The sequence below is a fragment of the Phocoena sinus genome, chromosome 21 (genome assembly GCF_008692025.1).
Source record: "Phocoena sinus isolate mPhoSin1 chromosome 21, mPhoSin1.pri, whole genome shotgun sequence".
Classification (NCBI taxonomy): domain Eukaryota; kingdom Metazoa; phylum Chordata; class Mammalia; order Artiodactyla; family Phocoenidae; genus Phocoena; species Phocoena sinus.
In genome coordinates, this window is record NC_045783.1 from 11,950,489 (window position 1) to 11,967,456 (window position 16,968).

At 44.6% G+C, this 16,968-nt stretch overlaps 1 protein-coding gene across 1 annotated transcript in view; it reads right to left on the bottom strand.

Moving 5' to 3' along the window:
• The window catches only part of LOC116746898, a 70,598-nt gene extending 57,617 nt beyond the window's left edge, over positions 1-12,981 (bottom strand). Inside the window, exons 1-2 of the mRNA XM_032618665.1 lie at positions 12,936-12,981; positions 11,935-12,129 (exon numbers count right to left, since the gene is read on the bottom strand). Of these exons, the coding sequence (XP_032474556.1) occupies positions 11,935-12,129; positions 12,936-12,981 (241 nt within the window). The remainder of the gene's footprint in view (positions 1-11,934; positions 12,130-12,935) is intronic.
• Between the last annotated feature and the right edge of the window lie 3,987 nt (positions 12,982-16,968).

Below are 16,968 nucleotides of genomic sequence, written 5' to 3' on the forward strand. Positions count from 1 at the left end.
TTTTTACTTCTAATATATCTGTATCTTTATATTTAATGTGGGTTTCTTGTACATAACGTATAGTTGAGTCTTTTTTTCTTTTTTTTAAAATCCCCTCTGACAGCCTTTTTTTTTGGCTGTGCCCCACAGGCTTGTGAGATCTTAGCTCCCTGACCAGGGATTGCACCAGGCCCTCAGCAGTGAGAGCGCACAGTCCTAACCACTGGACTGCCAGGGAATTCCCAGTCTTTCTTTTAATTGATGTATTTAAACGTCTGATGTTTAAAGTGGTTACTGTTACTATTGGATTGGTATCTATCCTATTTGTAACTGTTTTCTATTCATTGCCCTTGTTCTTTATTATTTTTTTTGTCTTCCAATTTTTTCTCCCTTACCTGGTTTTAACTGAGCATTTTATATAATTTATATAATGCCATTCTTTGTTCTTACTGTATCAATTAATCAATCATACTTCTAGAAAATGTTTGTCACTGTCCTTGAGTTTGCAATATGCATTTACAACTAATCTAAGTCTACTTTAAAGTGACACCATGCCACTTGCAAGTACCTTACAACAGACTACAGGCTTCCCTGCTATCCACTTTCTTATATGTTAGCAATGAACAACTGGAATTTGAAATAAATTATTTATATTAGCACCCAAAAAATGAAATCCTTAGGCATAAATCTAATAAAAGATATATAAGACTTATATGAAGAAAAGTACAAAACTCAGTGAAATCAATAAATATGTAAATAAAAGTAAAGCTAGTCCATGTACATGGTGAGGAAGACACAATTCTGTCACGGTATCAGATCTTCCTGATTTTGACCTGCACATTCAATAGAATGCCAGTCAAAACCCCAGCAAATTATTTTGGGGGTATCAGCAAATTGATTTTAAAGTTTATATGAAAAGACAGAAGACCAAAAACTAACCTAACATTGAAGGAGAAAAACAAAGTTGGAACACTGACACCACCCAACTTTAATACTTAAAGTTACCATAAAGCTACAGTGATCAAGACACTGTGGTATTAACAAAAGAATAGACAAACAGTTTAATAGAACAGAATAGAAAGCACAGAAAGAGAGTCATACAAATATACTGGACTGATCTCTGACAAAGGCACACAGTCAATTCAATGAGGAAACAACAGTCTTTTGAACAAATGGTGTTGGAACAACTGGACAGCCACAAGCAAAATAATGAATTTAGAGGCAGATATTACACCCTTCATAAAAATCAACTGAAAGTGCATCATAGACTTAAATGTAAAATATAAAACTCCTAGAAGAAAACATAAGAGAAAGTCTAGATGACTCTGGGTTTGGAGATGACATTTTAGGTGCAGTGCCAAAGCCATGATTCATGTCAGAAAAAAATTGATAAATTGGACTTCATTAAAATTTAAGGTACTTCCCTGGTGGTCCAGTGGTAAAGAATCCACCTTACAATGCAGGGGACTCAGGTTCGATCCCTGGTCAGGGAACTAAGATCCCACATGCCACAACTAAGCCCCTCGGGCCACAACTACTGAGCTTGCGTGCCTCAACTAGCGAGCCTGTGTGCTGTAAACTACACAGCCCACAGGCCCTGGAGCTTGCACGCCACAACTAGAGAAGAGAAAACCTGCACGCCACAACTAGAGAGAAGCCCATGCACCACAACGAAGAGCCCGCACGCCGCAACAAAAGATCCTGCACGCCTCAACAAAGATCCCGCATGCCGCAACTAAGACCTGACGCAGCCAAAAATAAATAATAATAAATCTTAAAAGAAATTTTAAAAGTTCAACCCAATTAAAAATGCACAAACTATCTGAGCAGACAGCTGACGAAAGACATACAGATGGCAAAGATCCAACATGTCATAAGGGAACTGCAAATTAAAAGACCTGTTAGCATGGCTAAAACAGAACGCTGACAACACCAAACGTAAACAAGGATATGGGACAACAGGTGCTCTCGCTCACTCCTGCTGGGAATGTAAAATGATACAGCCAGTTTGAGACACTGAAGCTACTTTTCTCCACTGGGGAGATGAGGCTCAGTTCATTATCTTTCCAAAACGCAAACCTGCTCAGGCACCCACAGCTGGTGCTGAAGTCCACTGGGGTCTCACTCTAGCAGAAAAACCATCACAATCACCACAGACACCATAACCTGCATGATGGGTTTGCTTCTGTGGCAACAGTGCTTACTCCTTCAGAGAAACTTGTCTGACTTAAAAGAGACTTTATGGGACTCTGGAATATAGGGACCGCCTGCTACATGAATGCAGCACTGCAAAATCTGACGTATACGCCATCTCTTGGCACCTCTACACCGACTCAGGGGTACTCTCAGATTTGTCGGCATTAAGGATTCTGCATCCTATGTACTAGGCAAGCCATCATCATTGTGATGTTATCAAGCCATCACACCCGTGAGTTGCTGGCTTCCATACACACAAGCAGGAAGATGTCCATGAATTTCTGATGTTCACTGTCAAAGCCATGCAGAAGGCACGTTTGCAAGGAGACAAGTAGTTACAGTGTCACTTCAAGGGCACCACCCTAACACGACCAATATTTGGAGGGTGCTGGAGACCTTAAATCAAGTGTCTCCATTGCAAGGGCATTTTAAACACCTTTGACCCTTACCTGAACATTAAGCTGGATATCAAGGTAGCTCAGAGTGAGAGCCAAGCTTTCGGATAGTCGATGAAGCCCAAAGAGCTGGAGCACGAAAACTCCTGTCATTGTAGTGTTTGTCTAAAGAAGGTGCCTACTGCCAATATGTTTACCTTGCACACTCCCTCTAAGGTCCTCATCCTTGTACTGAAACAGTTCACAGGTGACAAAATTGCTGAGTAACCATACCCCCAGTGTCTTGACGTGCAAATCTTCCTGTCTCAACAGAACGCAGGACAACTAGTCTATTTACTCTTGGCTGTGCTGGTCTATGCCGCTTTGAGTTGTCTCAATGGACATTACTTCTGATATGTAAAAACTGGGAGAAAAAAAGAGTGGGATGATGGATGATCTAAGGTAGTCACCTGTGACATGACTTTCTTTCCTGAGCCAAACTGCCTATGTCCTCTTTAACACTCAGAAGAGCGAACTGGAAAGAAAGAGTGGGAGTCTGGCAATAGGTAGGGAATCAACAGCCCTTGGGCTGATGACACAGCCATGAGAGCAGATTTAGGAAGCCCTGAAGGAGATGCCTACCTCCAAGTTCCTGAGTCACAGGAGAATTTGGAAGAAACACCAAGCAAAGGAGTCACCTTAGACCAGGGGAAATTTCTCCAAGAACAAAACTGACCGAAGCCTGAATTCAACCTCAGGAAAACAGAATTCACCCTGGGGCGCTGCAGTGCAGTTGTGATTCAGCAGTCAAAATAAAGAGGTGGGATGAGAAGAATCTCCAGAACAGGAAAAACTACCTGCTGAACGTTTCATTCAGGGACATCCCAGCTCAGGCGGAGAACAGTAGCAAACCCCCTTGTCTGGGGCAGAGTGCCAGAGGTACCAAGAGAAAAAACAAGAAGGGTGAGGAACCTGTGCATGTATTCCAGTTATCTTGGTACAAGTGTTGAGGGCACACATGTGCAATGAGCACATACACAGTCACTCTGGGGTGAAGAAACAAAGGTGAGGTTCAGTGACGTGTACACTGGTGCCACTGTGTAACAGTGACGGATCCAGAGCTGAGGCCTTAGAAGGGAAACTGTGCCTCGATGCCCTGAAACATGTGTGGGATACGTGTGAATCGTCTTAACAACTTTGCATATTTGATTTCAGGGGTTTTCTAGTGGGATTGGGTGTTGTACATATGCTGATAGGTTGTCAAAAGAGGTCTCAGGGTGAGTTCTCAGGGAATACCGGGCTGAGCAATTAAGTATTTGGAGGGATTCTTAGTATAGCTTTTGTGGTTTGTGGGTGGCATAGATGGGATAAGTGTATGAGAGCTAAGTATGAGAACAGAGGTATTTTTTGCATATCACCTTGCCTTGGTCAGATATGGGATTTTGTATTTGAGCTTATGTTTTGTAAAATTCAGAGATATGGGGAATGTGTGTTGGCGTTCTATGTGTGAAGATTCATAAACTTTTGGGGTTATAGAGACAGCAGGGAAAGTTTTATTTGAAAACGGGGGTAGAAGGCACTTTGCCTTAATGGTGGAGCTTTTTATGGAGACATGTAAATGCTCTAGGAATAGTTTTTTTTCCTGTATTTTGGCTGCATAGTATTAATATCTTACAGAGTTCTCCTGGTTGCCACCTCTATCTTTAAAAGTTATGTATCCTCGGGCTTCCCTGGTGGTGCAGTGGTTGAGAGTCCGCCTGCTGATGCAGGGGACACGGGTTCATGCCCTGGTCCGGGAAGATCCCACATGCTGCGGAGCGGCTGGGCCCGTGAGCCATGGCCGCTGAGCCTGCGCCTCTGGAGCCTGTGCTCCGTCCGCAACGGAAGAGGCCACAACAGTGAGAGGTTCGCGTACCGCAAAAAAAAAAAAAAAGTTATGTATCCTCTTTCCCTAAAACAATGATCTTTCCACGCAATAAACAGAAAGCTCGTATGAAACTGAAACTAAATTATAAATAGCAAATGTCCAAATCCATAAAGATATAAATACAGGGAAAACTAACTAAATGCTATATGCTATGTTTACTTGCTTCAGTTCATTAAAATAGAAGTTATATAAGAACTTCCTGAAAACTCAATTAATTTTTTTATATATAGTGGGGCACAGAGGAATTCAGAAACATTTACAGCACAAAATGACAATGTCACCAGTTTTCAACATTTCCTAACAGATACACTTACATGTTAGAACATGTTGGCTTGGGAAAACTGAGTATTTAAAACAATGGGGTATTGGAAAAACAGCGACAAACATCCAAAAGAGCAAAAGGGAACAGTAAAAATTACAAGCATACAAGCGATATATATAGAACAAAAAAAGAGGATGTCACAGAAGCTGTTCTTGAAAAGATTTATAACCTGAATTCACATGGGGCACATCATGTAAAAGAGTAATACTAGAAACAAAACACAGACGAAAAAAGGGGCAAATAATTATGGACAAAGCAGATATGGGAATTACTTTCAATTATATGAATAATTCCAAGACAATGACACTAAAAAACACAAATTCTGAGCCTGTTCCCCAGTGTTTGTGGGAACTGACTTTATAAAGATAAGCCCGCAGTCACTGAAAGGCAGCATCTTCCCAAAGAAACCCTCCTAAACACACAGGCCCGGCCGTGTGCGTTAGTGTGCATGTGGGATGGGAGCCAAGGGTCAGATAGTAAACTTCCACATGGGGACCGTATTTGTTGGATGTACAGTGGCTTTTTTCTTATGGTTCATACTTGTACGCATTACTTGCATCTTATCTGAGAGTATCAAATAAACAATAAAAGTGATGTGATTTTGAAAAAATAGAAGATGTCACAAAGGACACTATATTAGTTTCCTAGGGTTCCCATAACAAATTACCACAAACTTGGGAGCTTAAAACAAGAGTAATTTATTCTCTCAAAGCCCCCAAAAATGTGCTGGCAGGGCCACATTCCCTCCACAGACTCTGGGGACCCCCCCCGCCCCCCGCCCTCCAGCTTCTGGCAGCTCCTGGCCTCTGCTGGCTCATCTCAGCCTCCGTCACCACGTGGCCTCTTTCCCTGCGGCTCACACTCCCTCTCATCTCTGACAAAGATACCACTCACTGGACTTAGGGTCCACAATAAATTAAGGAAACAACTTGAGATCTTTTTTTAACACCTTTATTGGAGTATAATTGCTTTACAAGGTTGTCTTAGTTTCTGCTGTATAACAAAGTGAATCAGCTATATGTATACACATATCCCCATATCCCCTCTCTCTTGCATCTCCCTCCCACCCTCCCTATCCTACCCCTCTAGGTGGTCACAAAGCACCAGGCTGATCTCCCTGTGCTATGTGGCTGCTTCCCACTAGCCATCTATTTTACATTTGGTAGTGTGTATATGTCCATGCCACTCTCTCACTTTGTCCCAGCTTACCCTTCCCCCTCCCCGTGTCCTCAAGTCCATTCTCTACATCTGCATCTTTATTCCTGTCCTGCCCCTAGGTTCTTCATAACCTTTTTTTTTTTTTTTAGATTCCATATATATGTGTTAGCATACGGTTTTTTTTTTTCTCTACAAATAACTCAATTTCATTTCTTTTTATGGCTGAGTAATATTCCATTGTATATATGTGCCACATCTTCTTTATCCATTCATCTGTTGATGGACACTTAGGTTGCTTCCATGTCCTGGCTATTGCAAACAGAGCTGCAATGAACATTGTGGTACATGACTCTTTTTGAATTATGGTGTTCTCAGGGTATATGCCCAGTAGTGGGATTGCTGGGTCATATGGTAATTCTATTTTTAGTTTTTAAGGAACGTCCATACTGTTCTCCATAGTGGCTGTATCAATTTACATTCCCACTAACAGTGCAAAAGGGTTCCCTTCTGTCCACACCCTCTCCAGCATCTATTGCTTGTAGATTTTTTGATGATGGCCATTCTGACTGGTGTGAGGTGATACCGCATTGTTCAACTTGAGATCTTTAACTGTATCTGCAGACACTCTATTTCCAAATAAGTTCACATTCACAGATCCCTGGAGTTATGACTTGGGCTTATCTTTTTGGGGTCACAGATTCAACCCATGACAGACGTCATTTCAGCCTCCGTTGCAGGTGAATGGTGAAATGGCTCAGAAGCACAGTCAGTGACTAAGGCATGGAGAATGTGAATGTATTTTTTGGCCTCTGTGTGTTCAGCACGATGGACAGAGATTTTAAGTTTCTCCTTCCTAAACTTTATGTGCTTCCAGGAAACTTATTCACTACAAATTGCAGTGCTACCAACATGCCTCTTTCTCTAATATGGAATAAAAATCACATCAAGTATAAAATAATTTCCAGCTTCCTTCAAAAATGTTACTTCAGAGCCTGCCTGTTTTGAAACTTGGTCTCTGAATACTGGCCCCTTAAGCCATGAACAGGATTTCAGGTTAAATGTGGATTTCCACAATCCAGGCTAGTGCTGTGCATAAATGGCATGCTTGTGAAGAAAACACTCCCTGAAGCAAGAGAAACTGAATGTTCGTCTATATTGTGGCATAATTTAGTCATCTCTTACCTGGGTGGGATCTTAAGAAAAAAAAAGTTTTACAAAGAAACGTGAGACCTCCCACATTTACATGGTTTACAATGTAAATTGTGCAGTTTAAACTGTTACAGTGTATGAACCACATTTTGGTAGATGTACACACATCTAATTAACACCTCCACATGGATTCAGAAAATTACAGAGGCTCTGGGGTTCAGGGGCTACCCCTCCAGCCTTTCTTGCCAGGCACGAGCAGTTGCTGTTCCTCACTTAGGACATGTTCAGGGTCTCAGGCAGAACGAGCATGTCCTCCCACTGCCATCCCTGCTCACGGGGACTGTTTCCAGCCTCTGACAATTCCCACATGCTCTTCCCTAGAAGTTATGGGAGGTACTGTGGGGACCCTCTGTCAGCCTCTTTAGTAAATCAGAAGCTCTCTGGGGGCAGAGAATTTCATGCAATGTTTTATAACAAGAATGATAAATAATAACAGTGGTAATACCTTCAATACTGATTAACAAGAACAATGACAATGAGGTTGAGGATGATAATAAGCCCAAGGAGATGGTAGGAAAGATAAAGACTTCTAAGAGTTGCTGACCACGTGACCATATCAGCACTCATGGGGTGGACTGGAGCCACACCAAGGTCTGTACGGTGAGGCATGTTCCCTGAGGACAAGAACAAGTAGGAGGATGGAAAAGAAAACTACCGGGAAGAGGTCCTAGATACACACGGGGCTCCCGCGTGCTGACTGGGACTGGAGGACTCTGGGGTGGAGGGAAGGAGACCTAGCTCCTTCTGTGGGCCTCACAGCCTCCTCTCCTCTGAGCCTGGACATGTACGCCACTCACTCAACATACCATCCACCTTCCGGTACTCCTAGAAGCCTAGACAGGGAAATTCCAAGCCTGTACCTTGTAGCTTGCATTTCCAAACCTTAATCTCTCCAGGCTTTTATGGGGATCTGGAGCTGATGACAGTCAAGCAGCCCCTATTCCCACCATACAGTGTACCCCAGAATTCACTGAGGTGAAACACACTTCTCTTCAGCCAGGACACTGGTTACGGGATTCTCCGACTGCTAAACAGAGGAAACCAAGGGGTGGCTTGGAGAGGGCTTCATGGCCATCTTTATGCCCAATGCACAGCACACTAAGAAAGCACAGCGTGCCTGCTCCGCACAGAGTCAACGCACCCTCCCGCACCCCGCCGACTACATGCCACAGCGCAGCCCCTTCTCCATTCCTCGTCCCTATTCCTGTTCATCTCTCAATTGTGAGCAATTCTGAACCTCTTCTGGGGTATAGGGACCAGAGGGTCAAGGAACAGTTATCCTTCAGGAACGACATCTGAGGCGCAGGCCCTCTCTCTCCGTCGCTCCAGATTGTGCTGGGCCTGGGACGTCCAGAAGAGCTCACATGACCAGGCACCACTTCCCCAGGCTTGGAAATGATTTCATCTGAAACATGCCTGCCTGAGCTGTCTCATAACAAGTGCTCAACCAGTGTCGGCAGTTGTTCTTCCTACTGGATCCACACAACCTCCGTGGGCATCTTCATCATTCATGTGACCACCACCATCCTGGAGGGCAGGGGCCCCCAAGGCCAGAAGAATACTGAACCCAGATGGCTCAGGAGTCAAGGGCCCAGAGTCTGGACTCAGCCTGCTTGGATTCCAGCCAGGATCCCCACATGCTGGGCGATGCACAAACGGAGATGGCCCTTGTCCTCACAGGGTTGTTAAGGGGTGGAAATGGTTTCGTGAGTGTAAAGTGCTGAAACCTGGAAGATTATGAGTCATGGCTGTTCTTATTTACATATGGGGTGACAAGGGCAGTTTGCAGGTGATAAGTGAGCAGAAGGGCAAGAGTTCAAGGTGAACCCATCTCCACAGATCCCTAAGACCATTTTGTTACCCCTGTTGCCTTCTGTGGGGGTGGGTCTCTCCATTTGAACCTGTCTTAAGTTGCCTGACTAGATGTATCACCTAGAGAAGCTGTGTCAGAAAATAACACCAAACTGTTAAGAAAGCAAAGCAAATAAAAAATTGCCTTACATTTTACAAAAAATGTGCTGAGAATTCCATGCTACAATCTCTTGGGCACAATTAAAACAGCCAGAACACAATCGAAAGGGAGACAAGAAGATCCCAACAATAGCCCCAGACTTCGGGGCTCTTGACTCACACCAACCATAATCCCCACAGGTTAGGAATCCTTGGGAAATGTGGAAATGAGAAATATCACCCAGCAGTCACTCCCCTCTGGTCTGGGGTGGATACCAGCAGTCTGCATATTTTCAAGAAGTTGCTTTAGGCCAAAACTGCCCCCAGGATACCACCTCTCATGTTACTCTCATGATTATGGTATGTTACAAGGCAAAAGAGATCTGGCAGAAGTGATTAAGGTCACTATCGGTTGAACTTGAAAGATTATGCAGTTAGATCTAATCTAATTACAAGAACCCTTAAAAGCAGCTTTCTCTGGGCTTCCCTGGTGGTGCAGTGGTTAAGAATCCGCCTGCCAATGCAGGGGACATGGGTTCGAGCCCTGGTCCGGGAAGAACCCACATGCCGCGGACCAACCAAGCCTGTGCGCCACAACTACTGAGCCTGTGCTCTAGAGCCTGCGAGCCACAACTACTGAAGCCTGTGCGCCTAGAGCCCGTGCTCCGCAACAAGAGAAGCCACCGCAATGAGAAGCCCGTGCACTGCAACTAGAGAAAGCCCACGTGCAGCAACAAAGATCCAACACAGCCATAAATAAAATTAATTTAAAAAAAAGCAGCTTTCTCTGGATGGAAGTAGAAGGGGAAGAAAGGGAGATTCCAAGTGAGAGATGGACATGTCCTTAGAGGGAATGTTAAACCAAGACATACCCAGGTGAAAAGTCTGGGCAAGTAAAAGCAACTTTCTCAGCTTGGAATGGTCAAGGAAGACCCTTGTAAGGGTATATTTTTTATTATAACATGATGGAAGGAGTAAAGGAAGTTAGGAACACAAAGGTTTTTTGGTTTTTGTTCTTTTTGCAACAATTAGTGTATTTTACTGTATTTAAATTATACCTCAATAAAGTGCTACTAGCATAAAACCAAAAACCTGTACTTATTTATAATTTTTATTTAAAAAAATTTTACTGGAGCATAGTTGATTTACAATGTTGTGTTAGTTTCAGGTGTACAGCAAAGTGAATCAGTTATACAGATACATACATCCACTCTTTTTTAGACTCTTTTTCCATATAAGCCATTACAGAGTATTGAGTTCCCTGTGCTATATAGTAGGGCCTTATTAGTTACCTATTTTATATATAGTAGTGTGTATATGTCAATCCCAGTCTCCCAATTTATCCCTCCCTCCCCTTACCCGCTGGTAACCAGAAGTTTGTTTTCTCTATCTGTGACTCTATTTCTGTTTTGTAGATAAATTCATTTGTACCATTTTTAGATTCCACATATAGGCAATATCATATGGTATTTGTCTTTCTCTGTCTGACTTACTTCACTCAGTGTGACAATCTCTAGGTCCATCCATGTTGCTGCAAATGATATTATTTCATTCTTTTTATGGCTGAGTAAATATTCCATTGAATAGATGTACCACAAGGGATTTTTTTTTTTTTTAAGATTTGGTGAAGAAAACTTCCAAAGAGACGGACTTTAATTTCTTTATGAAGTGAGGTCCAGCACATCTATTGAGTGAGTTGGTGAAGTGGAGAATATTTGAAATAACGTTGTTAGGGATGAAAGAGTTGGATATGCAAACAATGATGCAAGTCAGGGATCCTAGAACTACAGACCATGGGCAAATCTTACTTGCTGCACCGTAACAGTTCTAGGTTAAGAGGTGTCTTCAGGTTCTTCAATTTTGAAAAATACCAAAAGAAGAACATTCATGATGTGTAAAAATTATATATGAAATTCTAATCCTTTTCCAATGTCCTTGTCCACTGGAATACAACCACACTCATTTGTTTATGTTTGGTTGATGGCTGCTTTTGTACAGCTATGGAAAAACCGAGAACTTGTCACAAAGATACCTGCAAAGCATAAAATATTTAATATCTGACCACTTATAGAAAAAGTTTGACTACAGAAAAGATCTGGGTGTTAGCTCCAAAAAGCAAGGAACTCTATTTTTCACACTGATGTATTCTAACAGTACAAAGAAGACACTTAGGGCTTCCCTGGTGGCAGAGTGGTTAAGAATCCGCCTGCCAATGCAGGGGACACGGGTTTGAGCCCTGGTCCAGGAAGATCCCACGTGCCACAGAGCAACTAAGCCCGCATGCCACAACTACTGAGCCTGTGCTCTAGAGCCCACAAGCCACAACTACTGAGCCCACATGCCACAACTACTGAAGCCCACGTGCCTAGAGCCCGTGCTCCACAACAAAGAGAAGCCTGCACACCACAATGAACAGTAGCCCCCGCTCACTGCAACTAGAGAAAGCCTGCGCACAGCAACGAAGACCCAATGCAGCCAAATAAAATAAATAAATTAAACAAACAAACAAAAAACAAAGAAGACACTTAGCATGTTTATGTGGAATTAGTGAATGATTTCTATGCAGTTTGGGGGATGACCATTAGTAGCAGTTACGTTACTAGTTTCAAGCTTATGGTATCATAATACAATATGTGGTGTTATTTTATCCAGTAGAGCTCACTTACTAGAAAGGTCTCAGAGACAGAAAGTAACGATTTCTCCAGGAAGAGCTGATGAAAGGTGAATGGGGTACAGATATATGAGGGTGGTTAAGTGATGGCGTAGGAACACATGAAGTCCAGAGTTTGCTAACAGACAAAGACCAGCCCATGTCTCACCTGCTGGCTTTGGATCACCGAGATCAAAGCCCTCCAATGGCCCAGGGCTTGGGGATTTGCACACGGAGATGTCTGGACCTCCTAGGCCTAGCAAGAGCAGAGGGCAGAGGGCAGTGTGGTGGTGAGGATCACATGCTGCTGGGGGCTGAATGCTCACGTAGGCAGGGCTGCTACGCTGCAGGAATGTGGGCGCGGCTCAGGAGTCCTGCCTTCCTGGCAGGGAGCTGCGCCCCATCAGCTAGCTGGCTGCTCTCCAGAAAGCAGGTGGGTTTAGGGCAGTGGGTGAGTGCCTATCACCCCCCCTAGAGTCCCCCAGGAATCCCCCAATTACACCTCTGCCTGACTTCTGGTTTGCTTTTCCCTTCTGGCGTGGTCTTCCACCTTCAAGGAACACGTTTCAAGGTACAGAACTGCGTAAGACTGTGACTCAAACCACCCCATAAGTACTGATTTGGGGGCTCTGTCACTCATTCAGGGTAGTCTATACTCTATTCTCCCATTTCCTGACATTATTATTTATCATTGTTGCTGTTGTTGTTATAAGACATTAAATAACATTTCTCTATCCAGTCACGGTCTGATTTACCGGCTAGGATGACTATTTCCAACATATACACACACACACAGGTTTCCTGCTCTACCACAGTACCTCCTGATGGCATTTTCCCCGACGAGTGCCTGGAAATTTTCAAGTCCCCTTCCAGGTGCTCAGACCTGCCATTTCTACAGGGGAAGCTTGAAAAGGGCATCCTGTCCTGCCTGAGCCCCTAGAAAATATTCTAAGTTATCTGGGGTCCAGCAAGGGCCCATGGCTGCCCGAAGTTACTTGGAGGCCATCTTTGGGTCACAAGAGTCACTTCAAATTTCCCGAGACCTCTCAGGGCCAACAAACCACCAAGGCAAGTTCAGAAGTCTTGAAAGAAGTCCTCACCTGTGCAGAAATTTCTAAGTACACCCTAGAACCAGGGAACCATTAATGCCACACCAGGTCACAGCCTCACAGCCAGGAAACTCTGAGGATGCTGAGGGAACAATCTGATGGCCCATGAACGCTCTAAACAAAAAGTACAAGCCCAAATGTCTGACCTGAAGGTGGCCAGCAGAAAGTGCAGCAAGGCGGTCAGCAATGAGAGAGTGCTGCGGCCTTAATATTTGGTGTAGGTGGAGCTTTGGAGGGAAGTAAAGATGGATCCTGAGTCCAGCTTCCCTGGAGGAAACATACACACAAACATATTTAAATGAACGAAAAATAAGAGTTGTCTCTGAATGACAAATTGTTTTCCAAATGAATTTTCATGCCCTATAATTTCTGTTAATTTCTATTTCAGCATTTTTTTTAAAAGAAAGAAGAAAAATGAGTATTGCTCCTATGAGTTGGATTACACAAAAAAATCAATATGACCATCTATTCTAGAACATCCTTCATATAAGCAAAACTTATAATAAATATATAACGTACCATTTGGAAACCATATCGCAATTAAATAAAATCCATACAAGTAGTTTTCTACATTTAATTTGATAGTTTCCATGTATCACTTGGCCTAGTTGACAGAAACCATGAGTTCTATGAAAGTGAGTTCCTGCTGCCCCTAAATGCGTCTCTTTCTAAGGCTGCTGCCAAATAAGGTATGACTACTGTCTAACAAGGTGTGCAGGACTCCTTACACAGTATGAACTTAGATTCTTTAGGCCAACTGTTGCTCTTTTGTAATTTCAAACAAAATATTACACAATTCATAGATACCATTTCTTGAAGAGAAGTCTTATAAATTTCAAATTTTAATTTTCATTCTAAAAATATTGAAACAAGCTCAGTGAAACTGTACCATATGAAAAACATCTGAAGAGGAAAAATGGACACTGCATATCTCTAGCAAAAATTAAACACCAAACTATGGCATTTACTCACTCTCTTTCACTCTGTCTTTCCAAGTGCATCAGACCACCTCCCTCCTCTACTTAAACCTCTTTTTCCGGTGGGACACAGGAAAAGTAAAAACACCAGGCAGGGCATTTTGGCCCATAAGAGCCACCGGAAAAAAAAAAAGTTTGTCAAGCCAGGAACTGCTTTTGTTAACATGGAACATCAGTGAACTTCATCTATCTCCTGCCTGGCACTCTTAAGATTTTCTAAGTGGCCCTGAGGACCCAAGAGCCACTAGTGTCTGCCTGGAAAGAATGGAGAGGGTGCCTATGCCAGTTAACCTTGCTGCAGAATTTTCTAGGTCAGTTCAGGAGCCTGGGAAATGCCACTACCCAAATGCAGTCCCATGGAAAGCATTCTAGGCCTGCTTGGAAATGTTCTAAGTCCCCTCAGATACCCAGGAAAGGCTGGTGCTGGACTGGAAGGCACTAAGAGGGGCACACACTGAGAAATGACAAATTCTTTAAGTTCTCAGGGGACCCAGGGAAAGACTTGTACCTGTCCCCATTGGTGGCTAGGAGCGGCAAGGATGCCTGGATCCTTGAACATTTGTAGAGGAAAGACAAAAGGAACTTGAAGAGAACATTCACTTAGTTGGAAACCTTAGCTCAAGACCAACTAAGTCAAAAGATCATATAAGCAAAGAAAGGAAGCTGTTATATACTAGAATGATTAACTAGGTTTGACTGTTAATAAAAACATTACCAACATCCTTACCAAGAACAGGTTAAAATAGTGTAAAGTACCAAATAATATTTTCAATATGTAATAAAGACTGGAAAAGCATTGAGGGCGCTAACCAAACCTGATGCCATACATTTCAAAAGGAAAATAATGTGGAAACTAGAAAGCCATCTAATGAATGGGATGGGATCCACCCTCCTGTTGCCCCTACTGTTGCTATTGATCAGGGCCCTCTCCTCCTACTCTGCCCTCCTCCATCTCTCTGATTCCACTGTTGTCTATTTTCATTGATCGCACTGCTTCTTGCTTAGCTCACTCTCTCCCACTCTTACTGTTTTGCCAACTCCACAGGATCCACCCACTCTCCATCCTCTACTTTGCAGTCTTTTTCCTCACTGTCCCTTGCTAGCTGTCTCCCTGGCTCTCCCTCTTTGCCCCTTTTTCCTCAACCCCCCGCACACTCGACATCCACAGGGGTGGAACTAAGATGCTCTGCCCAGAAAAGCACACTTTCCCGTGAGACATCGGGAACGTGGACACACGTTGGTCGGTATCGCCAGCGGATAGGATTTGGGACAGAAGGACACGGGGTGTCACTTCACAGGACTGATCCCCTGCCCCCAGCCCGGGGCTCTAGGGCCTTTCTGAGGCGGTGACCGCCAAGGGCAGAGAGCGGCACGGCCAGGCCGCAGGAGGCCCAGGATGGGCAGGTGGTCTCAGGAGAACACTGGGGTCTGTGGAGTCCCAGGGCCGCGGGAGGGCGCGGCGTCCCGGGCTGCCCCGAGGGGCCGATGCGGGGCGCGAAGGGCGAGAGTCCACGTCGCGAGTGGGGACCTGACACGGCGCGGGTCGGGCCGGGAGAAGGTGAAGAGACCGAAGGCAGAAAGGCCTGACGGGGACGGCCTCGGAGCGATTTTGACCGGAAACGGACGCGGACTCGGACCCGGCAGCCGAGCGCCCGGCATCCCGAGTCTCAGGGCGACGCGGGCCGGAGGGGCGAGAACGGGGACCCCCAGAACCTGCGTGTGAAGGATGCGGTCGGGAGGGGGCTGTGGAGCGCGGCTCTGATTCTCAGAGCCGAGGGACTCACTCACCCGACGGGACCTTCGCTCCCGAAATCCGCTTCCGCGTCGGCAGGAAATTACGCAAGCGGGGCGGGGCCTTAGTCAGGGAGAGGCGGGGCGGAGCAGCGTGGGCGTGGGCGAGGCCTGAGCCTTCCCGCCCAGCTCCCGGCCGTTTCCGGGTCAGCCCCACCCCGGCCGGACACACCTCCAGCCTCAGCGTTTGTGTGCGTTTGATTCGGCTGGTGTCCGGGGAGCCGGGCTGCTTCCTCGGGGCTTCAAGTTAAGTGTTTCGGACAACTCTAGGTACGAGCTTAGAGCTGTGAGCCCTTTCGTGGTAAATGCTGGGATGTTTCCCTGTTAGCATGTTGAAAACGGTTTAGGTCGAAATCCCCTTTCGCGCCTGGAGACTCGTGTCCTGCGAGTGCTCGGGGCGCGACTCGGCCTCGGGCGGGGACCTCGCTGGGTCCAAGTGGTCCGTGGTGGGATCCCGAACAACGTCTGTGGTTCCTGCGCTTGGGTTGGGTTATTCAGTTTAGCAAGGGCTGGAATTGTCTGTGCTGGCGATGGAAACCAGAGCGACCATGATTTCCATTTCTGCTCCCGGTTCACGAGAGACGCCGCCCTGGGCTCAGTATCGGGGACTTCATGGGGCTAGGACCTGGGCTGCGAGGCTGAGGGGCTGAGGCATTGCTTTACAAGAATAAAATGTACTGCGTGTGTAGATGTAAATTCTTTTCTCCTTACATTTCACTTGTTCAGTTACACTCATCTTGAGGTGATTTATGAATGCAAGACCTTTGGGACAAGCGTGGATGCTTATCATTAATTTCTAAATATATTGTAATTTCACATTTTTCTTTTTCTATATCACAGAGCTATGTGAAAGTTTTTAATTTAAAAAAATGTGAGATATTTTAATCTCTTTGTTTTCTGTTTCTCAATGTTTTATGTCGTTAGGATGAGGCTTACAAAAGAGTCAAGTGATATATATCTGCATGTGTAACTCATCCAGCCTCCCAATCACCTTCTCCACCAAGTCTTCTGCATTTAGGTTTATACATAATATGTGCTTGGGAGTCTCCATATCGACTGTAGTGATTCCTCTTGGGTCCATATGGGATACATATCTCCCTAGGAGAAGCTGAGTCCATGAGATGGGTACCTTATGAGTAAACCAGTCTTTACACCGCATATCTGAGTCTCTGTTTCCTTGGCTGGGGATTAGATCTAATGAAAGCTGAGAAGTTAAAAGAAGTGACATTGCACTGAAGAATAATTTCTTCAGTTTGTTTTCATTGTCATTATTACTATTTAAAGAAGAGTTTCCAGGGATTCCTTAGAAAAACTACCTCACTAAAG